Below are 24,983 nucleotides of genomic sequence, written 5' to 3'. Positions count from 1 at the left end.
CATTATATGTGATCTGTCAACTAATCAAAAGGTCCAGTCTTGTTGCCAGTGAATTGCATCTATGCCAAGTACAACAGAATCCTGAGTATTTCAATATTTGCAGAATTATATAAACAATTTGTTATCACTCTTGCTATTGTATTTGCCATTAGTTAGAACTGGAAGAGTCTGAGGGGAAAGTTTACAGATAACCCCCCTTGTGTGCTGTACTGACATACACTCGCAGGCTGTTTCTCCCAATGTAGAGCCAAGTGTCGGATGTGTTAAACATGACTGCACTGTGCCATATGCATACAGTTAATTTTGTTCAGTTTTCTCCATTGATATTTTTAGCCTAAGTCATCATTCAGATTTTCCATTTGTTATTTTTCTCCAGCAATGCTTTGCCACTACCCCCCCCCCCAAATTCTGCCTCTGCTCCAAGTCATTAAGTCATAATCCACTGACCTACTTGCTTACATTCTCCCAGATGTATCAAAACATCTTCATACGTAACAGTATGGGACTTCAGTACTACTCCCATCCTACAGCTGCATGTACAAGCTGTATAAACATCTCTTATACACATAAACAGATCAAATGTTTCAACTTTCAATAAACAACCACGAACATTTCAAAACTTGATTTAAAAGGGGGATGAACATCTCCCCACCCCCAATTAAAAAGAATTCCATATAGTTTCTGAGATGCTAAAGTGAAAAAGATGTTTCTAAAAGCATTTGATACAGATACAACAAATACCAATGTAAGGGCCATAGAGTAGTTCCCACAGGGTGACCTGCAACGGCAAGATTTCCTTCATCATCTCACACAGAAAGCACTCAGCTTTCTGGAGCTCAGCATTCCCTTTGAGCTCCAGATCTTCTTTTCTATTTTGGGGGTGGTGTGGGGGAAGACTCAGCAAGTTTCCCAAGAGTTTTGTAGGTTAATCTTCACCAGCTATGCAGCACTGCAACCCCCATGAAGTCAGTGAGCAAGGACAACTTCCCCCAATTTCACAGTTTCTCCACTATTTCTCGGTCAACAGGTGTAATTTCAGTTCTTCCCCCTCCCACCCAAGACCCTTTCCTCTTTAAAAAGGTAAGAAGAAGAAAGAAAAAGATGTGTTGCCTGTGCCAGGACTGACTGCATATTTGGATGTTTCCATCTTGCAGGTTTGTTTGTAATGTTGAACATCCTGGTGTACTAGAAAGAAAAACTTCCCCTTCGTCACAATGTGAGCAGAGGCACTAAGGAACCAAAGGTAACAACTCCAATCACTGCTAACCCTCCTCATCCACTGTGGACACAGGCAAAGGTCTAAAATTAGGCTCTTGGTAGCAGATGGCAACTTTGTAGTCAACCAACTCCTCTTAGCAATCTCCAAATCAAGCCCACGTGCATCCTGCATCCTGCCACTGCAGAAAGCAGCGACAATATTCCCACTGAACTCAGTTGCACAATTGGCCCTAAAAGAATTAACATAGCGTTTCTAATTTTCCTTGGAACAGCATCCAACGTACTTCCTGTAGCAACAGTGGGATGGCCATTACTCTCCCCCATCCCCCAAATGGCGGGATAAGGGAATTGTGCAATGATACAAAGAAGCCAAGATCCAACATTTAGCTTCTTTTGTGCTCCTTTTAAGTTGTTTCTTGCAGTGAAATCAGATTGAGCAAAATGCCTTTTCGATGCAGATCAGCTGTTTTATGGAGTTAGCCATGCCTTCTTGTTAAAGGATGTTACTTTTTGTGTTCTAGGAACATTAGCCAAATGACTTAGGGTTGTGGAAATATATTAATATTATGAAACATTTCCCACAGCTTGTACATCTCTGCAAGTACCAAGGCAGATATCTCTGAATTATAATTAACCAGTAAATTTGGAAATAATTAGCATAATAATTACATTTCAACAGAATAAACCATACAACTAAAATAACCTCTTTTGGCAATAATCAACACCAGGAAAACAAATGACGTCTGGCCCACCCACATGCTCCCTTTCTTCTGATCCACCGGATGCTACAACACTGCTGTGCCTCTTGAGCTATGCGTTACAAATGACCCTGGAAAGATGGAAAGTTGCCAGAAAGACCTTGCAAGACCCACATATCTACTGCAAGCTAAGGTTTTTAAGACTTGAATGATTCTTCTTTCTGAAGAAAAAGTGTGTTCCCTTACTTCAAAATTTGCTTAGCGTCTTACACTAAACAAACTATCTCACCTGATGCTTTTATAAAATCTCTTGAGCTCTGCCTACACTGAAGTCAAAGGTAGCAGTGGCCAGGGTTTATGTGTTGAGGGTTTTTTGATGAATTCAATAAGGCTGTTTGCAGGATTTACAGTGAAGTGTAGACGTACAGATGAGGAACCTATTTTCTATATAAGAAGGTTTTTCCTCTCAAAAAGAGATACAAAAAAATCCCACTGGGACACTAAACTTATGATTGCATGTTCTTTTTGGATGGAAGCTTACCATATTTTTAGAGTGGAAATTCTTTGTTCGCTGTTATTGGTAAATAAATTAAACAACCCCCAAATGACGGCAGCATCTGTAGATGTGCTCGGGTTGACAATGGAACTAACATTCAATTATGGGAAAATGAATAGCTACAGTTTTCTATAGCTGTTTGAAAATAGCTATTTTATCCTTATACTTGGGAGGGAGTGAGGTTATATTACTGCCATTTTAAACTTATAAAAACCTTCAGAGTTGGCAACATAAAGGACCATTGTCAGAAAGATGCTTTGGCACATCTCTGACTTTAAGCACCTGAGTAAGATGACAGAACAAACTGTACGTAATAGTAAGGCAAACTGAGGAGAGTCCCTGCTTAGAGCTAAATCCAGGTTTAAGCATTTTTCAGAACTGGAAACTGAAGTCCAAGGAGTTGATGGAAATCTTCCCACTGGCAAGTCTAGCCTAAAGCTTGCTGTTTATCCCTGCCTTGCCAGTAATTTGGTGGTGGCAACACACATGACGTGGCGTCCAGACACAAAAGAGGAATTCAGGGCTGCCCCAAGCTGCTTCCCAATATAGCTGGTGCACAAGATACGTAGCAGACATGATCTCAGCTGTGTGGGAAGGTGTAAACTGTCTCCTTGCTGCACTGCTGTGCTTCACTCTATGCCCCTCCTGGGTCCCTCACATATACTATAGTGTTACTACAGGGGCTTGTGAGCTGAGCTACACCACCTGCCCTCCTGCATGCTCTAGTACTCAGACTAACTCACCAGAGGTATAAACACTGCTTTCTAAAACTAAGTTCAGTAATCTGCACTGGGTGCAGATGATCACTTAGAGTAACTGGGCTAGACTGGGCTTCTGCTGGTGATAACTAGTAAGGCCACAGTACCGGCTGTAGGTCCGTCCGGGGAAAGCAGTTCTCATCACCTCGCTGCAGTTATACCGGGGCAAGCAGCCCCCCAGTTTTGAGACGACCTCAGAGCTGCTCATTCTGGTGAATTACCAACACAAGACATGCAGCCTGGTGCCAGCCCACAGCGCTACACTTAGACTGAGAATTGCAAAGGTGTAACTGCAGTGGTGGGGAAAAAAAAAATGTAGTAAAAATAGAAATAAAAGTAAAAACTGGCCTAATTTGCCATCTGCTAACTCTGTTCAGTCACTTATAGTCTTATTGCTTCCCAAATATCTCGCATCCTCTAAATAGCTGCTTTTTGATTATTTTCCTCAAGATTGCTTTGTTTTCTCCCCATGCTGCATCTCACCTTGTTATTTCCTCTCTACATTTATAATCTCCCCAGGTCATTTTCCATTATTTCTATAGCAATGGCTGGTTTTTTGACACACCTCCCAATTTAATATCTTCTGCTAGTTTAATTAACACACTGACTGCACCCTCTCCAAGCTCATTAATGAAGTATTAAATAAAGCCAAACCTTGCATTTCAGCTTGCGGTGCCCCACACAACTCCTCCCCATAGCCCCGTATGTTCCCATTAACGATTGCCTGATGTTCACAGTCCATTAGGCAGGTTTCAATCTCTGCAGCAGCAGTCCTGTCCAAGCCAATTTCTACTTATGCGTCACAAGATTATTTAAGACACCATCATCATCATCCTCTTTTCTTTAGGTGTATGGACCAGTGAAGCTGCATTTTTAACCAGCTGAGAATCTGCCCTTATGCAGCTCAGTCTCGTGCTTTCCCTTCATTCCCTAATGCTGAAACTCTGTGCAAAAAGTGATTGTGTTTGATTTCTTCCTGCTCAGCATTAGGTCCCAGCTCAGTTGTCAGTTCAGCCAAACCACCTTTCATTTCATCAGGGTTATGTGACATGTTGCCTCTCAAATATTAATTCAGATTTGCCTGCATATTAACACTGACACAGATTTGTTTCAATGAGCTTCCATCGCTGTAACTGAAAGCACAGTCGAGTCAATCATCCCATTTGTTTCTCCTGGTTTCACTCTCTAGGATGGCCCCAACTCTGCCAAATTTTAAAGACCAAGTGGGATTTAACACCCCATTGATATGCTTTGTAGAATGGGGAAGGTCCAGGCGTACTCTGTGGGCCTGTCTGATTACAGATAGTTTCTCTCATCCCCAAATCCAACTGACATTTCTCCCACAGACTTACTGGAGCTATTTGTGTGACTTTAGTGCATTGGACTTTGGTAGCTTAACAGTGACTGAACTAGCTGGGAGGAAACTGGCCTGCTTTCTTCAAACACTTTTGTATTGCCTTTGCATTTCATGGCGCTGGGTGTTTGCCCAAGATCCATGATATTTATAAAGGTAATTAGAGTTGTTCATTAGCTGGTTCTCACAGACTCTGGGACACATTCCATCTAGATTCCTTCATCCACAGATTTTCAGTTCTTTCCTTTATTCACATGCTTTGTGACAAATCTCAGGACGATGTTAGAACTGACTTAATGAGGATTCCCTCAGCTATAGGGGAATGCAGGCAGAGCTACTCCTGCTTACCCTACGCCAAACCTATTCTGCACATATAAGTGATGCACCGGGAAAAGGTTGCAATGGATGTAGCGTAGCTGCAGCCTGTGCAGCCTGTGTGGTGGCAGCAGACAGCACATCCTGAGCAGCCCTGAGTTCTCAATTGCTCTTTAGGACAGGCCGGTCGTGGTTCAGGACAGGCAGCTCAGGTATTTCAGCTGTCCTCTCTCTGAGCTACCAAACACGTTCTGAATAGCGACACAGCTATCTTTACTTTGCATATATGCAGCGAGATTTCTTTATGTTCCTACTCAAAAAAATCCATTATTTTCTAGTGAAGCTATTCCACTAGTGAGGCAGCTCCCCTCCAAATGTACCACAGAGGTTATATGTTTTCTGGTATTTCTGGTATTTATTGTTTGTCTAACATCCTCTCCCTTTACTTTAGCTCCCTGCCTCTTTTATGGCTCTAAACTCTTCTGCAAACACGTAATTAATTCCTCCTGCATATCTTGGAGGCACTGAGGATTCCCCAGTTCAGCTAATGCGCATAACACTGACAACCAGAGCTTTGTGGAGACAAGGAGCGAAGAACCACTTCAAGCACCTGGACCAAAGGAGACCCATTAACTTTTAGCAAAGGAGGCTAGGGTATATTTGAAATATTCCTCTTCTGACCAGTAGAGGGAAGTCATGTAAATACACAGCAGCCAGTGCCGTGCAATTTTGTTACTTTCATTCCTGCAGTTCTTCTTCATTTAATTCTCCTTCTTCCAGCACAAGTGGGTGGGTGGGAGCAGATACATGTCAACCCCAGAGAAATTAGGAAAGGTGAAAATTGCAAGAAAAAGGTAATATTATTTATTAGATCAATTAGTGTAGCTGGAAAAAATCAGATAAACTTTTGAACAATCTGTCTGTCTTCAGGTCTGAAACAGCCGCTCACATGTTCAAAAACCTGCCAGCTTTTTCCAGCTATACTCATTGATCTAATTAAAACAAATTAAAACAAAACTTGTCTACCTACAAACCTATCTTGCCTGCATCCACAGATTATCACAGCTGCAGTAATACTACCCCAAAGAAAGGTTAGTGTCAGCATCCATGACGATAGCCTAGACCGTAGGAAGACAGAGCATGGACCATACATCTGACCTGGGTGTAGAGGAGGTAATGCCTGGCCATGCAACGAGGAGGAGAGAAGGCTGAGTCAACAGATAAAAACATGACAGGATGACCCCCAGCGTGACTTAAAACTTCTCAAGGTAGCTTAAAGAGGAATACAAAATGTCATCCCAAAAGCTGGACTCTCTCAAAATGGTGGGGGAAGAGGAACAATGTCAATCCCCACCCTACAGTGAGCAGCAACAGCCCTGCGAAGTAATGAAGGATTTGCATGAGGAGCAGATGCAGTGGGGACCAATTTCCATTGGGGGACCATTATGAGCAGCTGCTTAGCATCCCAGAGGGAGCAGGAGCAAGGAAACATTCAGATAGGCAGGTTCCCCCACTCTTAAATAATGTATCTATGAGAGGGAGGTATCTGTGACTTGCACACAGCAACCACCGAGCCACTGCTGTCATGGGGTGAGGACACCTCCAAGAGATGCACATCACTCTACAGGCACAATCATCCTAGGACAGCCCCACCTCCAGGCATGCTTGACTGCTCAATTTGACTCGACCCAACGATATAAAGGGGAGAAAAGACACTAATAGATTTTGACTGAGACGCACCACTTAATCCTTTTTTCCCCATCAGTAAGCTCTCTTGCTTTTCTTTCCTAGCAGGCGTTATGTAAATTGAGAGTCCCCTGAAGTGATATTTGCAACTGCAGGATCATACAAGAAAGGGCACAATGCCTCTTTGCCAATACAACCCCCTGCCCCTACTATTCTTTTTCAAATAATACTATACAGATGGTAAGTACTAAAAATATGTACTCTACCATTCAAGCACTTAATGTTCTTAAATGCCACTTTGTTCAGGGGAAATAGTCTCTGTTAAACATGAAATTCACTGGGAACAAAATTTATGTTTCAATCTGATTTACTATATATATATGTATGTATGTATGTATGCATTTATTTATTTTTTCCAGCTGATTACATCAGCTAAATCTCTCTCTAAAGTGCCATGCAGCTAAAGAAAATACTTAAGGGAGGCTGTTGATAACTTATTGATGATATTGGGTATCATCAACTGCTGGCTTATGTCTGAACTTTACAGCCACTTCCTGGGGCTTGAATGATGCACAGCGAAAGGGTCACTGGAAAAAGAAAAAAGTTTGTATCACAGTGCTATCAGTGTATGTGCTGTGATCACCACAAATAAATGGGTTAGCCAATTTTAGCTGAAGTAGCAACATATCAAATTAAGCGATAGGACACTGAAGCCCTAAGTTTTCCATGGCAGAGAGAAACAAACATCCTCGGAGACCAAGGCTGACTTAGACAAACATTCCTCCAGGGCACTTGACAGTAGTTAAAGCTCATTTAAACTTGAACCACTGGCTGTCTCCCCACTATAAAAAAAAGGTGTGATTTTCAGCAGCAATGAAAATGACCATCACCAAGAGACAGACATTTAAAATCCTTACAGGGATCCACTTTCCTATACCCTGAGCTTTATTTCTTTTTGCAAAGTTGAAAGTCACACCAAATGCCCAGCCTGTTGTTTTATTCAGAAGGATTCTTCTTCCAAAGACGGAATTGGTTTCTGTTTCATCATCCTCCACGTTGGTATTTTATTGTCATGCATTATTCGAGATTAGTAATGAAGTGTAGATCACAATGTTCAGAGTCCTTCGCAGGGGGTGTCTGCTCTGCACTGTTATTTGATTCTCAACAGCATTGTTCTCACTTTATTAAAAAATATTCATTGTAGCTTCTAATTTACATAGAGTCACAGGTGATCTAATGAATATTCCCTCCATTTTCTGGTAGCCGCATTTATATTTGCTGTATAATTTTGGGCAAGTGCAGGACTCACAGTCCTACTCAAGTTAATATGTATTGTTCTGGTGTCCTACTAGAAACTTCAGGTATCAGGTGATACATCAAATATTTAGTTTCCCTCTTTCATTGCCATATCCTGCAATCTCACTCAGTTCTCGCCTCATCTTCCCCCACAATAAACTTGCTAATTGACATAAATGACTGTTTTGCTTGAGCACAACTTCAGTGTTTGGCCCTTAGCTTCTAGGAGAGCAGCAGTGATGCCCAGAGCAGATGCAATGCTCAAGTGCTTCCTTAGCTTATTTGAGGCATCTGTACAGAAAGAGTTTGCCTGCGTGACTCATGACTAAAACTGTGTTTAAGGAAGGAAGGACAGAGGGAGGTCTATCCAGCACAATCGAGAAGAAAATCTGCAGAATCATCATCATAACTATCCTGCAAACTTAGATTTCTCACTAATCCCATCTGGCCTGATCCAAAGGCCATTGGATTTTGGATTTGGACCAATGTGCAGACGCCTTTGCCTGTCCAAATCCCATGTAGAATAAAAAGTTGGCTCTCTTTATTGGCAAAGGACTTAGCAATAGGAAGAAGTTCAGTCCAAACCCTTTCTCCATGTGTGGCTGCTCCAAGAGCTCCTAATTCACAAGGGCTCAACCTTGACCCTACATCCTCCTGCCTCTACTGCAGGATCATCTGGCTTTCCATCAGCATGATGGTAATCAGTAACTCACATGAGTAAGTCACTGAGCAGCTGAAGCAAGATGTTAAAAAAGAGGATCTCCTCTCTGCTTTGATAGCCAGTTATTAACTAATTGGCGTGGCAGTACTGGGAAGGCTGTAGGTGGTTCTGTAACCCATCATGCCAAAATGTGAAGAGCAGATAATTTTTATTTCATTATGCTCTTGTTCTGCACAGTCTTCAATATTGTCAGAGTGCTGTATGAACTTTAACCAATTAATGAAACATGAACTGCTTATTAGGTGACCCAAAAGGTCTCTCCCCTACGATCTATGAATAACAAATCAAAATCAACATGCTGCTGGTAAATGCATATGCATGAAATCTTTTAAGACATCATGGTTAAAATAGCTAATAATAAACCTCACAGCATTCTTGAGAGACCAAAACAGGAAGGGTAAAGAAGCCAGCAAAAATAAACCAGTCTTCTGCAAATCACTGCCTAGGCAAGTTAGCATCAGCTAAATGATCAATAGGTCACCATTATGTATGATATTTACATCTGATCAGAATTACTGCATTGCTGTGCTGAAATGTCCAACAAGGCTTGTATCAGCTAGCACTTCCTTCATTAAAATCTGCCTTCATATAAAATTCACCTTGATTTATGAGTTTGCATTCAGTGCTGTACGTTTGAATGTAACACTGCCAAACTTTCTACTGTGCTCACCTGCTGGTTGGAGAGCAGAGATATTTCAAGATGAAAACAAACTAAAGACAGTTGCAGAAGGCTTATTATTATCAAAGAATGGAAAATAATAGACTTGTGCATATGCTCAGCCTTCTGCTACCATCATGTCACTGTGCATTATCATTTTCTGTTACTGAAAAGTAGTCTACACACTATGTATTTCCTTAATCATGGATTTATTAACTCTTACACACAAACACCCCCCCACATACACAAATGTACAGTGACTCTTTTGCTTTCATTACCTATAAAATATTGGGGGCAGTTTTCTTGGTATCTGCTGAATAGAAACTTACTTGGGTTTAGAATCTGGAATTTCAGGTGGTTTCACTTTCTTTCATACATGCACATTTTAAATTCAGATGGGCCCATATCCAAGCTCAGTCCAACCCTCATTTTCCAGAAGGTGAATTTTAGCTCCTCCATCATTTGAATGTTAATTGTGCAGCATCACAATAAAACCACACATGCTCCTTGAAGGCATGAAAAACTCCCTCCTGACCCTTAGAAAAATCTGCCAGTTATTCCTAAATATAAAGCTGGCTAATAACAAGTTCTGGAAGTAATTACACAGCACAGAGCACACGGAGCCTTCCTCTTACTGCACTAACGCTATATTCTTCAAGTGAACGCTGAGAAGTGGCAAATTTGTAGTATTAAATGAGACATTTTCAGGCAAGAGTTTAAGAGAGGAGGGACAATAGAGAAGATGAACATAAGGAAATATTCAACAGGAATAGAGAAAAGGGGCTTCACTGATAAACAGATTTTACCCTTTCTGTAAATCTCTTTGCCTCATTCACCGTGTGGAAAGAGTATGACTTTGAGTTCTTCTTAGCAAGTAGCCCCTTGCTCCTAAACATTTAGTTTTGGTCTGTCAAATGACTGTAGATTTATGCACTTGAACTCTTTCACTTCCTAACGTTCTATAAATAAGCCCCATCTGGTCTATCTCTCCTTGCGTCCAAGTCCCTTCTCCCCCCAGCCTAACTCATACAGGCCCAGCTAGCTAATGCCTTCCTTTAAATAAACTAGACTTTTCAAAATTTGATCTAATGCCTAGGGTCTTTATGTCCCTCGAAAGAAGACTCTAACAGCTGCTTACTGTTACTACACACTAGATCAAGTATTCAGAGATGGATCTATCAAAGAGGTCAACTCCCTCCTGATACTACATTAACTAATCTGCTGCTATTTTAAAGCTCGCTTAGCTTTGTTATTACTTCTACTCCACTGCACCACTCGGCATAGACATATTGCATTTTGTAGTCCATTTACCCAATTGATCAAGATCGTTCTGCAAACAACTTCATCCTTCTAAACTTTAAGCATTCTGCCTATTTTAGCATCATATGATAACATACAACAGCACGATATAAATCGTGAAGAAAATGCTAATGCAAAGCCAACCTTGTAACTACCTGCTTTTGGCCACAAAAATAAATTTGTCTCTATTCTTCATTGCTTGCTATGTAAGAAATGGGGGGGCTACTCTTGCTCATCTTTTTATTCCTGCAAGCTTTTCTCATCTGGGTCTTCCTATTGACTTTGCTACAACTACTCACATAACTGAAAGGATTACTCTCATAGTTTGAAGCTTCCAGGATCAGGTCCTAGTTCTTTACCTGTCTTAACAATTTATTACCTAACCCATATATGCAGAGTGTGTAGAATAATACATCCTGTGAAACTTTGTTAAAAGCCTCTGAAAATCCCAATATGTCTGCTGCTTCCCTCCTATCTAGATCAATATTTATTTAATTTAAAAAAGGAATCCAATTTGCTTGACATGATTTACTTTCCACAAATCCATGCAGACTCGCATTATGATGCTGCACCCTTATTAAACTGTATGCAACTGTAGCCTTATGCTGCTAGGAAATGTATTTATAGGCAGCAGGATCCTCTGAGGGGCTGTGATGGCCAACACAAGGAATTCAGCACATGCTTATTGCCAAACTGGTCTGTTATTTTCCATCTGAAACTTTTCCTTTAGAAGACCAAAACAATATTGACTCTTCAAATGATTTGATGCAAGCTCTTAGTTCTGATGCGCATTCACATTGCAAATTATGGCCGTGTATCAGGAGCCATCTTGTGCCCAGCATTATAAAATCCCTAGGTAGAAACAGTCCCCAACACCCAGGGAGTTGAGACTATGGCAAAGGTCCCACCATTGATCTTATTGTTAGGTCTCAGTCAGAAGCCAGGCCAGATCAGCAGAAACAGACAATCAAAATGTCAACATCACATAGCTATATGAAGGAACAAGCAGCTGCAGGGTTTCCTTCTGTTTTGTGTTCATGTCCCAAATGGTGCTCCACACTGTGCAAGTGACCTTAGCTAGGCTGTTCCTCCCATGGTGACATGAGCCCCTTCACCCATCCCACTGCTCACTTCTCTAATCCCACGCTTTGCCTGGAGACTGATGCTCAAATACAACAATGCGCTACTGTCTCAGCGTATTGTCTCTTGCACCTTTAGTCCTATCTGCTCAGATAATGGGTGGTGTTCTCTTTAGCCAGCAGACACGCCAACAGAGTATGCCACTTCAACACTCATCTTCTCCTAAGGCTTCAGCTTGGAATTCTGCTGCTATCATTGAATTCTGCATGGCTGCCTGGGGTAGGTTCTGTCCAGTACTGACAGAAGGGGTAGAACCCTCTCCGCTTTCTCATTCTCTTCAATTTGTCAGTTCCCAAAGCGTTTCCAGAATCTCATCCTACCAATACGCATTTTCCCAACTATTTGTCTAATAAAGTTTCCATTTTTATTCTTCCTCCCCTCCGTTTCCTCTTACCACGCACTAACAATGCACTGAACTGAGCTCTTACTGATTTCTTAGAGGACAAAAGTCAGAATGGGCTGGAGTATCTTGGTATGTACTTGCCAGACTAGCATTCATCAGAACTGTGAAACAGAACAAAATCCCATTGCAGTAATGGGACTTTTTAACCCATTTGTGACACTATAGCTAAATGCTGCCTCAACCCCCCATGTAATGCCAACAGCTGAACACAGAAACACAAACCTACCCAATTCCAACTATGACATAAATACAGAATTTGTTTAGGTAGTATCAAGCTGTTTGTGGTATTTCTCATCAAGTACCCTACCTTGAACTCCATAGGGGTGTACTTCTCGTTCTTGGGGGTTGTGTTGCCCTTGTAATGGAGATGGTTGGGAGTGGTTGGGTGGATAACGGTTGACTCCTGGGACTGCCTTTGACAACGCTGGCAGTACACGTAAATCACAAACGTTAAGAGGCTAGAGCCGAAGAAACAGGAGACTCCAGTGGCAATCAGATGGATGAGACTAAAACCTGCAAGGAAAATGACAAGAGATGCTATTTTTAAAGAACAGCCCTTTTCCCCTCCCGACAAGACCACAGGTGCAAATCAGAGCTATGACATCTCGGGATCAACATTAATAAGCTGTTGAAGCCAGAGTCTTACATTCTAACATAAACCGACATAATCTCCCTGCAAATCGGTCTTCCCACTGCAGCTCTGCCTTGTGCAGTTTAACAGGTTCATGCATTGTTTTCTCAAAGCTCCCTCCCTGTCTCTCCTCTCTCCCCTCTATTGATATTGAAACTAAACATTATGTTAAGCTGACAGCTAAAGAAATGAGCCATACAAACAATGCACATTAATGGATTCCAAAGCATGTGCGTGTCATGGAAATAAGGGGATAAAAATGCTCAGTGTTTCTCTGAAGGGGAAGGAAGGGAGGGGAAAGCCCTTTTTGTCGGCTGCCCAAAATGCCTATGGGACTGTGTGTGGGGTGGGAGAGATCGACATTCCTCCCCTGTGTAATCCAAGTGTGCTCAGCATTCTTGCTTATTCGTGGGGCGTCATTGCCTTGGCCATGTCTGCACTACCTCTGCGGTGTATTTGTACCGCTAACAGTGAAACAGGGGTCTTCAGGAGAATGGGAAAGATAAGGTGGAAAAAAGAAAGGGGGAATGCTTGAAAAAACACTTCTTTGTTGGCTTTCTCCACAAACTGCAAAGATAGGAAGCCAGTTGCAGGCAGGTGCCGGTGGGGTAGCTACAGTGCAAATATTTCAAACAGAAAAGCTCTTGGACTATAAAAGCCTCCTACAGAGATCTCTCCACGTGGGATTGCAGCAGCACCCTCCAAGCACAGCACTGACCTCTGAAAGGAGCTGTTGTTGTGCATCCCACATGCTGGGAGGTACCTAACTTGGAACTCCAGCTGGTGGGGGGAAGACAAAGTCAAACAGTACTCCTCATTCCTCCCTCACCTCAGAGAGTCTCAAACCGCAGGGTAAAACCAACCACCAACAGATCTCCACTGACAACAGAACAAACAGTAGTGACCTTTAGAGCCACCAAGGTAATGAAGCAACCAGAAGCAATCTTGGGTGGCAAAACTTTATGACCCTGTTGTCTTTTGCTATGTGCAGGGGGGGCATCTACAGAAAAAGAATCAGTAATGATGGCTCCAAATGCTACTGCCTTTCCTCTGCCTTGGCTCTGTCATCTTTCAAAGAGGAGTAACAGGGGCTGCAGTGCCTGGGGGAACCCCTGACTGCTTCCCCCAGGGCAGCTGTCCCAGGGGACAGCCACATCTGCTCGGTGGCAACTGCAGCGGTAAAATTCCTGTAATACTTAAAAAGCCAATTCATTTGGACAGACTGCTGTGTTGACGTGACTGTGTGCAGAGAAACGGAAGGGACTACTCAGAGAGTGGCTTTAAATGAGATTCATTCTTAGTCTGATCACAGCGTGCATTTTTTTGGTGCCATCTTACATTTTAACTGATATGCTTTTCAAATAGAGAATTCTGCCCATTAGTCTACTGCTCTCCTCTAATCTTTAGTTAAAAAATATCCTCCTGAGTTTAAAAAGAACAAAACCAATAGAGTTCTACAGCAAAGTAATGCACTTCAATCATAATTACAGTAAGGAACATACACAATTTATTAGACTGACGAGCTACATTTATTTTTTAAACCACACTATAAAATTCTATTGCAAGATTACCACTTTCTATTGTGCTTTGGATGATAGTCCAAAAAACCAGCAGAAAGATGATAATTTCCTACTAAATGTTACAAGACTTTTCCAAAAAGACATTTCCTTTCTAAAAACCTCCGCGTGCTTTACGTCACTCATGAGAGCTAAAACACAGAATATGCAACTATGCTCAGTAAAGCCACACGACACTCTGTCACATTCTCCTCCTGTCCAGCTTTGAAACCTTTGAAGGTTTCATTTCACTGCTACATTTACCAATTCACTACAATAGGAAATCCTTTCTAAAACATAAAGCTCTTACATTTCCCTCTCACCTTTGAAAGACCCATCTGATTTTTCAGGTGACTTTTAGCCATATCTTAGGGAAAAAACAAATGATTTTATTTGCAGCATGCGAGACCTCAAGGGGGAAGCTTTCTGGTTCATCACTTTGAAAATATAGATTTTCTGAAATGCATCAACAGAATTTCTATTGATTGGCTTCTTTGCCAAATATTGTAGAACACTAAGTAATAAATAATATTAGCTATGGTAAAATATAGTTTGCAACAGCAAATACAGTGGTGGTGGTGGTAAAAGAAGGAAATGTGGATAGAGTGCACAACAGCAGAGTGCAAGCCATAACAGGGAGTCCTGGAACCGACGCAGATACGTTCCACCATCTGAGGGAGAAGGAGAGAAGCAGAAAGCCAGCTGTGACATTGCAGGTGCTGAAATCTTGATTCCATTGATTGCCCCACAGTCACAAACTGAGAAGCCATGTTTCTGTGCCACAGGTGGCATGCCTTTTTTTTGCCACGATCTCCACAGGGAGAAGAAATTTTGGCAGCCTACAGATCATCTGGATTTCAGGAAAGCAGGGATGTGACACTAGCAGGGATTGACATGGTCATTAGTGTGAAACTAGCGTTTTAAAATGTCAAAGGAACCCGCCATTTTCTTCAGTGTGCATTTTTATCACAGGGGCTCCTATGGCAGTGGAAAAGTGACACTAATGACTGGATCTTTCCAAGTTACATGCAGAAAGGAGACACAACTTCTGTGAGAGGTGAGGACTTGAATGAAAGGAAGTGCTTGGAGGACAAGTATAAACTCTAATCTCATCCTATATCAGCAAAGGACATGTCTAAGAGACCCTGTTCACTGAAATCCTTATGTTATTAAAAAAACCTGCCTCCAAACAGCTGGAGGGTTACAGTGGTGGAATGAGGAATATCCCTTCCTTTTTCCTGAACCATTTACCCTGTGGGTAAAGAGAGACAAGCAATGTGCTCCCCGGTAATTAATGACCCTCAGTGGCCAACCCAAACCCCAAAATAAATAAAAATCTCAGAACTGACAAATGGACATGCGATACATTCCTCCAGTCTCACTCAGACAGCAAGACTCCAGTGGAATTAAGGCTATCAGTGGGATATGAGCTGTACAGATTAATGGTTTGGTTGATACTGCACAGGGAGAAAAGAAGCCAGGTTAAGATAAAAATAAGATATATAGTTAGTGGTACCCTACCTCCACAGTTCGTGCTCTCATCAATGCTGGAGGCTGGCAGGATCACTAAACAAAGAGAAGAAGATTGGAGAAAGTTGTCATTTTGCCATCACTTTACTTCTTTAAGTAGTTAAACCCCCTGTGCTCTAGACACCAGAAGCTGCTCACATGTTCTGCAGCAACCTGAGAGTCTCTCTAAATTGAATTATAAGCTCAGAGTGTGAAACACATGCAACAAAACCTCTCCAAAGACCTGACAGTTCCAGTACTGTTACCTGATCACTGTTCAGCTTCTTTGATTTAGGGGAAAGAAGATAGCTGAGAAAACCATGAAAAAGAGTACCATTGCCTAGACATCTCAGATTTTTAAGTCAGGGCACTGTCATCCAGAAAAGAACATGTGGAAAGGGGTTATTCAGTCTAGACCCAGATAAAATATTTGCCTGAGAGATTAAATTTCCACAAAACACAGGGTGGAAGATGTTGATGACCATCTGTCCATCAACAGTGTCACTCTGTTAGACCTTTGATTAATCTCCCCACTTCACACACTAAGTTTCTCCATCTGCCTCATCTTATTTCTTCGCTCTTTTGGGATGCTTCTTTTGATACCTGAACTCAAGGACGTTCTGTTGCCCATATCCATACTGAGAAGAGAAATAATTTTTATAACGCAGCCTGAGATGAACTGTGCAAGGTTAAAAGCTTCAACTCAGGTGAAGCAATAACAATTATTTATTATAGATCTAGGTAATTCTGTTTTAAAGAAAAGCTAAGCTCCCTTAAAGGAACACCAGTTACCCTGTACCTGCCACAAGGGAGTTTAGAACATGCTTGTTTGCTTGTTTTTCTAGAAACATCCAAACCCAATTTATAGTAAAGAAAATCTCAGCCTAGCTTGACAGACTGAGCACGAGCTGCTCTCCTGAACTGGCCTACCCTCTCCCTCCTTGATGACACAGTACGTACCAGGAATTTCATTATACAGGCAATCTTGGTACTGCGTGCTGTTTCCGACGCACTGAGAAGAGTCTGGGCTGTGTACCTCGCAGTAACGGCTGCGGTATTGGATGCCCTCTTCATTACACAGGCTCCACTCTGACCACTCTGACCAGCCACCTGAAATCCAAGATCAGGAAATCACACAGACGATGTCACCGAGAAGAAAAAGGATCCCTTGTAGATACCAAACTTCTCCCATGCTGAAGGATGTCTAGATCCTGGCCTGGGCCTCTCTCACACATCTAATCCAGGGGCCTTCAGTGGATTTAATTTTCTCAATACAAATAACAGTGCAAGCATCATACCCTACTTGTCAGGTTGTAGTTTTCTTAACATGGACTGAACCAACTCTTGGTGGAGCACTGCGCAGCACAGAGTTGTCTTGAAAGCTCCTATATCAGCTCTCTGGTTAAAGACACACAAGGAGCTGGATTGGGGCAATGTTGCACCAGGACCACTTCAAGTTTTGAGGTGGCCTCCCAGGGATACCTCAAGCAGCCAGCACAAATTACAGCAGTTAGAGAGTTTTGCTGAGGTTTCTAAGGGCAGGAGTCAGCCTGCACTGGATCAGAAATACACAAAGGTGGTTCAAAACCAGCACAGATCTAAACTGTGTCCTCTGAGCACATGCTCATCTGCCTGTCTGTATAAGAAAAAGGAAAGATTGTCCCTTCTGTAACTGTATGGATTGATGCTTCATGACTGCTTTTGTTTGCCTTGTAAGCTTCCACACTGAAGAACCAAGCTCCTGCTTTTTCAATTGCTTCAGCCGTTAACAAGATTTTGCCTGTCTGGCACCAGAATGCCAGCGCATGAGCTAGTGAACAGGTAAAGAGAAAGGTGATGCATTGCAGTTGAACACTGGGATGTCTCCTTTTTCCCTCGTTCAACAGACATTTACTGAATGGACAGAAAAGCTTCTAACTGGTGGTGTTTCTGATTTCTTTTTAAAACAATTTGCAGATGTGCCTTGCTCCCACCACCACCCAAGCCAGCTGCAGCAGGAATGAGAACTGGCTACCTTCACATGGGTGCGTGTTGCAAAGGGCCTCCTCGGTGTGCAGACCAATGCAGATATCCTCTCCACTAGACGGAGCTGGATTGGTGCAAGTCCGTGTGCGCTGGTAGTGTCCTCCTCCGCAGGTTGCTGAGCAGTGAGACCAAGGAGTCCAGCAAGACCATGAGCCTTTCACTGAAGGACATTGAAAAGCAAGGAGAGAGAGGTGGATGCTGTTGGTTACTCCTCTCACTGTGACAAAGCTGGACCGCCCCAGTATCTCACCTTCCAGATCCACCCTGCCCAGACTAGCTAGCAGCTTCTTGCACCCCAGGACATCTGGGCCTGACAACAAGAACTTCATATCAAGAGAGGGTACGAATGTGCTGCACTCTGCGGATGCAGAATGAAGTCTATGCACATAAAGACTTTGCATCATAAAGTGCCAAAATAGAAGCTGTTCTTGAGAGTAGTCTCTGAAATATTCTATTCTATTCTATTCTATTCTATTCTATTCTATTCTATTCCACACCTTTTTATAAAACAGCGTTGTTGTTATTATTATATTATCTCCTGATGCTTCACCTACAGTAACAGCAGATTTACTTGAGAAAAAAGTGATGTACAACCTAAGTGGAGCTTATATGGCTCTAGTCCTCTAGCTCTAACCTTCAGGAAACAGAAACTCAGAGGCTTTATTTATTGTCCCTGCTCCTTACGGGGGGGGGGGGGGGGAATTGGACTAGATGACCTTTAAAGGGCTCTTGCAACCCAAACTATTCTATGATTCTATGATCTGAACACAGCCCCATAACAGGTTAATAATAAAACTAAGGAGGGACTTAAGATCCCTGATTCTCAACGCCCCCTTGTCAGGCTACTAGACTGCCTGATTTGCAGGTCCACATGCCATTAATTCAGAAGATAATAACCTGATGACTTAGTGCAAGATAAACCCAGGATTTGTGTATACACATTGAGAGAGGCAGGGAAGGAGGGAGACACAGAGAAATAGTAATCATGCACTCAGAACAGATTGTAAAACATCATAGTGTCCAAGGGGAGCAAACAGCACAGAAGAAGGGCACAGACATTAGTGAAAAGCCACTGAGAGCTTCCAAAATAGTACTAATAGCTGCCTTTATAATGCTAGAGTTATTTTCTTTTTATAGGCCATAGAGTGCAATATTTGACACTCCTGCTACGCTCTCGCTGCACATTCTGATCATATCTGGATTGGAATTTTATCTTTGCATTGAATTTTAAAATCATGAAACTACTATTATAATATAGCATTTTCAAGTGTAGGCCACAAACTATATTGCCAGAGGTAGATAATTGCTAGAACTGCAAAGAGGCAAGGTAATTTGTGTAAGATCACTTAAATTTAGTTTAGCTAGTTATTACACAGCAAGGAGAAGGACAAGTGAGAAAGAATACAGTAGTCTACGGTCTATTATTACTATTCTGGACCAGGAGTGCAACATAAACATGAGGACAAACTCGAAAACCAGGAAACCAGGCAAGAATACTCCCTGCTGGCTGTGCAGGAAATGGTAACTGATGTCAAGAGTAGATGCCCATCGCAAGAACAATACGTAAGCAGGAGAGGGGGAAGAAACAAGTGTTCACAAGAAGAACCGCCACATCAAGCATCTCTACACAGTATTATGCCACATTTATTAAGCCTGTCTCATCAAGGTGCAGATACACCATGATGCCCTCCACTGGATGGAGCATCAAACCTTCTTGAAGCAAAAAATTGCTAGACAAGCCACAATACTACTTCCTCTAGAGGATGTGGCTGTGTTACCCTCTAAGCCTAGGTGAAACATAAGTCATAGCACTAAAAATCACATACATGGGTCATTACAATAGCTTTTTAAAAAATTAAGGAAAAATCCCCCAAATAATAATAATAAAAAAGCAGCTTGGAAATACTTAATTTTTTTGTGGCGCTACTGTTAAGATGGGGAAGAATTTCATGCAGGAAGGTGATCATGGTTACCTGGGCAGGGATGCGGATTGCAGTCTTGGTACTCCATCGCTGACCCCACGCAGGGCAAGCCACCATTTTTAGGTTCAGGGTTTGTGCATGTTCTCTTCCTGATTCTAAAGCCCAACTCACAGTCCCTGGAACAGGAAGACCAGGCCCCCCAAAAGGACCAGCCCCCATTGATAATCCGTGCAGAGGTCTTACCAGTCTTGAGAAGGTCATCAACAAGAGCTTCAAGGAAAACAAACAAGACACCACATGATCACTAATTAATCAGTTGGGCTTTTAAAAAGGACTTCAGCTCATGAATAAAATCAGGATTTATGTGCCCTGTGGAAGAGTTTCTGTTGAAAGCCCTTAACAAGAGTTTTGTTGCACAGGGTTACAGCTAAGCTAGATGCAAAATGAAATCTGTACACACACAGAGAGTCTACTGATAACCTTGATAAATGACCTTTCTGGGCAGTAAATTGTGGTAGTTGAAGCTGTGCCCTCAGGACACTGCCTTGCATCACAGCAGTAGTGAATGGGATAACCCCTGAGGCAGTGCACAAGGGGACCTCCAGAGAGAAAGAAGAGTAAAGACATGCTGTCCTGTAGAATGGCTCTTTTCTTCTCTACACCCTCATTACTTGCCTGTTCTCTTTGGGGCAGCTTGGCAGCAGCAAGAACAAATCTATACACTGCCATGAGCACAGAGCTCACAACTGTGAGTCACAGGGCTCTCTCCATCGCTGCCATTCCGCAGTGACACTAGTCATACATGTCGAGACTTATGCAGACAAAAATCAGATTCTTGCTGTTCTGAGAGGATCCCCCTTCCACCACCAAATCTAGGCTTGCCCTATGGTCCCCCAGAGCTGGAAAGACGTACAGTCAGTATCACACACTGCTGAGCCATCATTGGGGCAGAATCGACTCTCAGTTTTCTTCCTCCCAAACTGCAGCTCATGGGGATCGGACAGCTGGGCACGACATGTGTAGCGGAAGCGCTGCTCCTGGCGGGCACCGTTCTGGGTGATGTTGACAGGCATCCAAGGGGTCCAGGGTGTGTTCCTGCGCACCTCCGGGCAGCTCTCTGGGTTGCAGGTCTTATATTCCTGCCGAGAAGGAAACCCACTCTCTCCTTACATATTAAATTGCAGCAGTCTAACAGAGATTTATTTACACCCCAGAAAATAAAAGAGCACCCTCTGCATCCAAAACAACCTCCAACCACCTTATCTGACCTCACAGACACAAGCCAGTGCTGGGCACAGCACAAAATGTGGTGACTATGGAGGCAGTGATGGTGCATAGCTTCAGGTGGACCTCAAGGATGAACTATGCTTGCTATTTTTATGTATCCCTCAGGTTTGTGTTTCTTTGCTGACTCAAAGTCCTGTGGGGCTTTGAAAGCTTGGTATATTATGGGAAGGAGAATAAATCAGGCAATAGATAATAATAACAGCAAACAAGTTTTCTGCTGTGACCCTGAGATGCTGCTCTGAGGGCAGCCTAAAGGAGCCCCATGAGGACAAAATGTCAGCAAGGTTTATTCCTTGAAAAGTTTATTGTTTTATTTTTAAGATGGGTTTAGATTACCTCTTCTAACAGCTATTTTTGTTTGTTTGGCTTTTTGAACTCTCTAGTGAGGACTATGAACCATTTGCCATCCTTGGTGTAGAGCATCCATTGAATACAGACAACGCTCTGGCTGGATGGGGATGGGGTGATTTGGGGTCTTTGCAATTCTCACCACTAGTGGGAGGAATTCCAGTGACAAACATTGCATTCTTGTTTTAAAATAAATAAATAAACCGGTCTTTTCTGGCAGAAGGAAAGAAATGTAATGCTTCAGGACTTTATGATTCTAGAGTAAATGCCAAACAGCTTGTGAACAGATGGGAGGTTCCAGATCAAATCTGCTTACACTGAAAGAAAACTCTCCATAAAACTAATTAAAACAGCTGCATGAAACAGCTGCCAGAATAGGAAAGGGAAAATAAAGAGAGAAAATGGGTAGCCGTTGCCTCACTGATGGGTTAACTAGGTGTTTGACCTGTTGTTTACTCAAGTATGACAGTGAGACTAATTTCTGATGTATGTAGGGCCTCCTTGACTCAACAGGATCATCCTGTTGATCATGAGTAAAAAAAATGTATAGTGCTTTCAGGTAAAGGACTTGATATGTAAGCCTACAGAGGCCTAGAGGAAGTCCTCTGTACACCAGTCTGTCCTTACCTGCGCGTGCATGTACACACGTGCGTACACGCACACACACACTCTCTCTCTCTCTCTCACACCAACTTCATTGATTTGGGGAATTTGCCACCTCTCTGCTTCCCAGATCATTTCAGCATCCTCTCCAGCAAAAGCTGAGGATATAATTTCCTTTGAGCTTGAGAAATAAAACCAAGATGGAGAGAGGAGTTAAATACCAAGTCCCTAGATGCTAGATGTCAATAGGTGCCCCTCATGCAATGTCAATAAACAATACATACCACAGCACAGCCTGGACACGTGTTTCCATTTTCACAGGACCTCTGCCTTGAATGAATCCCTCCACCACAATTCACACTACATTTATTCCAAGGACCCCATGAAGACCAAAAAATTGGTAATGGACATGGACTGTTCTCATTACAGAATCTGAAAGAAGAAAGCACATAGCTCAAAAAATATCCATGTCAGCACATCCCAGGGAGAAAATGATGATGGACACAAGTCTGTATGCTGCATTTGTGTGCAATTCATGCATGGTCAGAAAGCCAGAGGGCTGACACAACAGTCAGATTAGCAATATTCCTGTTCACAGCAGAGAACTGTACCCTTTGTACAGAACGGGGAGTGGTTAACCTGGCTGAGCTCACTGAGACTGTTGGAGTAAATGGTCAAGATCACGTTTCTGAAAGTGCTCTAATCTCAAAACTTTCGTGCACTAAATTCACAAAAGAGCTCATAAGCTGAAGTCCGTGTGTCACAAAGAGAGAGAGTGGACGGTAAATATTTTCAATGGAATGACTAATGGAAAATCAACACAACAGTGACCTGTCACTAACAGCAGGTGCTAAACACTTGACAACCTTCTCTTCTGAGATCTGGCTCTTACTGCTGCCCGGAACCTAAGAAACTAGCATTTGCAATGAGAGCTGAACGAGATGCTGTATGCATCTAAAAGCAGGCCCTAAATTAATGCTATTTCATGTTCCCTTTTCAAAAGGTAAGTTTAATTTTGTTCAGCTTTTTAATCAATATTGTTCTCAAATTGAATCACATAGGACGGCAATTGACTCAGATGTAGTTTTTAAAACCCAAAAAGGACCATTCAGAATGGCCACAAATCAAACCAAACATTAAAATGTCCTGAATCAAGGAAGTTAAATGAATTGCCCTTTGTATTCTGAGAAATGCAGAGAGATCTGTCTTAAGTGACCACTCAAGGGATAAGCAACAGCATACTGCCAAGCAGAGGTGGCCTTTAATGAAATGTCAAATTTGGAAACCAAATTGGGATGCCTTGAAGCACGTGTTTAACGAGGGGCTGGGCTTGAAGAAACATAATAGTGCAGATGGCTCTGTAGGTTCAGAAAGTATTGTTTTTTAGTGATTTTGCATGAAATTTGCTTAGTTTAGAGGGGGAAAAAAGATGGTTTTCTGATGCCAAACCCTGCAAAAACTCAACCCTGAATCTGTGAGTCAAGCTGTATTTTGTCTTGAACTTCTTTTGGTGCGTCAGCACAATTAATAGAGATTTAGGAATGGTGCAGCTGGCAATGGAAGCTGCACATATTCAACTGCCTCCTCAGGGACGGATCAGAACAGTGTAACTGTACCTATAAACTCTATGCTGCTAACAGCAGGCACAGCTTCTCCTTTCATTGAGGAGGTCAGCCCTTTGGGAGATGGAAATACTTGTGAAGGTCTGAAAGGTCCTGCGTGAGAGCAAAGGCAGCTCTGAAGTCTCTGATGGCCACAGGCTCATTGACAGAGAGTGGCCATGCATGTGAACAACCTCATCCCTCCCAGGCTCTGCAATTCCTTCCACTTTGTGCATTCAGCCAAACAGCCTTAATCTGCATTCATATAAGAGCCACCACTTCCAGCTGCCAACATTATTACCACAGAAGTGAACACACAGTGTAGTGGACATCTCTTACCTTTCTTCCCTGCTCTGTCCAACACAGACCCTGCCCCCGTACCGTGGAGCAGGGTTGCTGCAGGTTCGCTGGCGGACCTGAAAGCCAATCCCACAGGAGGTGCTGCATGGGGCCCAGGAAGACCAGGGTGTCCAAGCGCCATTTCTAACAAAGGAGATGAGAGAGAACAGAGTATGGAGGTGACCTAATGGTCTGTCAATGTCATGCTGTACTTAACAAAATACCTAAAGCGCCAACGGGGGAATCATTGAAGTCACTGGAGAAGAGATTATTCTCTGCAACCAGACTATACATCAGCAGAGATCTAGACAAGGGAGTTTCAAAAGTGCTTGGCATTGGCCTAACTTTCCTCCCATGGAAGTGTCTAAGAATTGGAAAGGAAGAGAATGAAGCCAATGCTGAATGAATTTGAAAACGTCTCCTAGGATTGGCTGGGCAACAAGAGTGGTTGCTATAACTCTCACTGACTATCCCCCCTTATCACCTCCATGTCTTGTAACCCTCCTTTTCTGAGCCAATGGCTGATTCTGATGTTGTATCTCCTGGACATTTGTGAGGCTCAAGAATGCCAGTTGTGCCAAAGGATGTAAAAAAACCTACCCTCTGCTAATTCAGTAGGTACTGATGCTTTAAATCTCTTACAGCAATACTACTGCCAGCTCCCGTGGTTTTATCACAAACCTCATAATATTTAGTGTTTTCCTAAAGCCTTCAGCATTGAATCCTATTAAGCAGAAATCTCAAATTTCATTAAAAATAACAATAATTGCTTCTATCTTTCATGGCCGCCTGCAGACGTCACTGTAGTGTGACCTTAAATCTGTAGAAACCAGAAGGCAATTAAGAGCTCAGAGGCAGGATCGAGTTTCACGGTTTAATGACTGATCGCATCTCTGCTGAGCAGTGGCAACTTAGCCTGAAGTAACGTGATGTAAAACCCCTTAGTTCACACCTCAGCGACAGAGATGTCTATCTGTCTGCAAATGCTCTGTGCCTCACTCCTGCAACAGGCTGAGCACGTGCAGGCGGCCAGCTCCTGCGATGCTGCTGCCATGCGGTG

General features: G+C 42.6%; 1 protein-coding gene across 7 annotated transcripts in view; it reads right to left on the bottom strand.

The window, feature by feature from the left end:
• The window catches only part of SEMA5B (semaphorin 5B), a 279,436-nt gene that overhangs the window by 12,464 nt on the left and 241,989 nt on the right, over positions 1 to 24,983 (bottom strand). For 6 of the 7 annotated variants that reach the window (XM_054829587.1, XM_054829586.1, XM_054829589.1 and 3 more), the window contains 8 exons: positions 23,924 to 24,067; positions 22,268 to 22,415; positions 20,659 to 20,884; positions 19,797 to 20,015; positions 17,813 to 17,983; positions 16,759 to 16,908; positions 15,811 to 15,855; positions 12,410 to 12,615 (listed from right to left, as the gene is read on the bottom strand). In XM_054829587.1, coding sequence (XP_054685562.1) covers positions 12,410 to 12,615; positions 15,811 to 15,855; positions 16,759 to 16,908; positions 17,813 to 17,983; positions 19,797 to 20,015; positions 20,659 to 20,884; positions 22,268 to 22,415; positions 23,924 to 24,067 — 1,309 coding nt within the window. Of the gene's footprint in view, positions 1 to 12,409; positions 12,616 to 15,810; positions 15,856 to 16,758; positions 16,909 to 17,812; positions 17,984 to 19,065; positions 19,349 to 19,796; positions 20,016 to 20,658; positions 20,885 to 22,267; positions 22,416 to 23,923; positions 24,068 to 24,983 lie in introns of those variants that run through there. The other variant, XM_054829593.1, reaches the window with a different exon arrangement.

Source organism: Grus americana, chromosome 6, assembly GCF_028858705.1.
Source record: "Grus americana isolate bGruAme1 chromosome 6, bGruAme1.mat, whole genome shotgun sequence".
Lineage (NCBI taxonomy): Eukaryota > Metazoa > Chordata > Aves > Gruiformes > Gruidae > Grus > Grus americana.
Note: the sequence above shows the minus strand (reverse complement) of the source record. Positions and strands in the feature narration are given on the sequence as shown.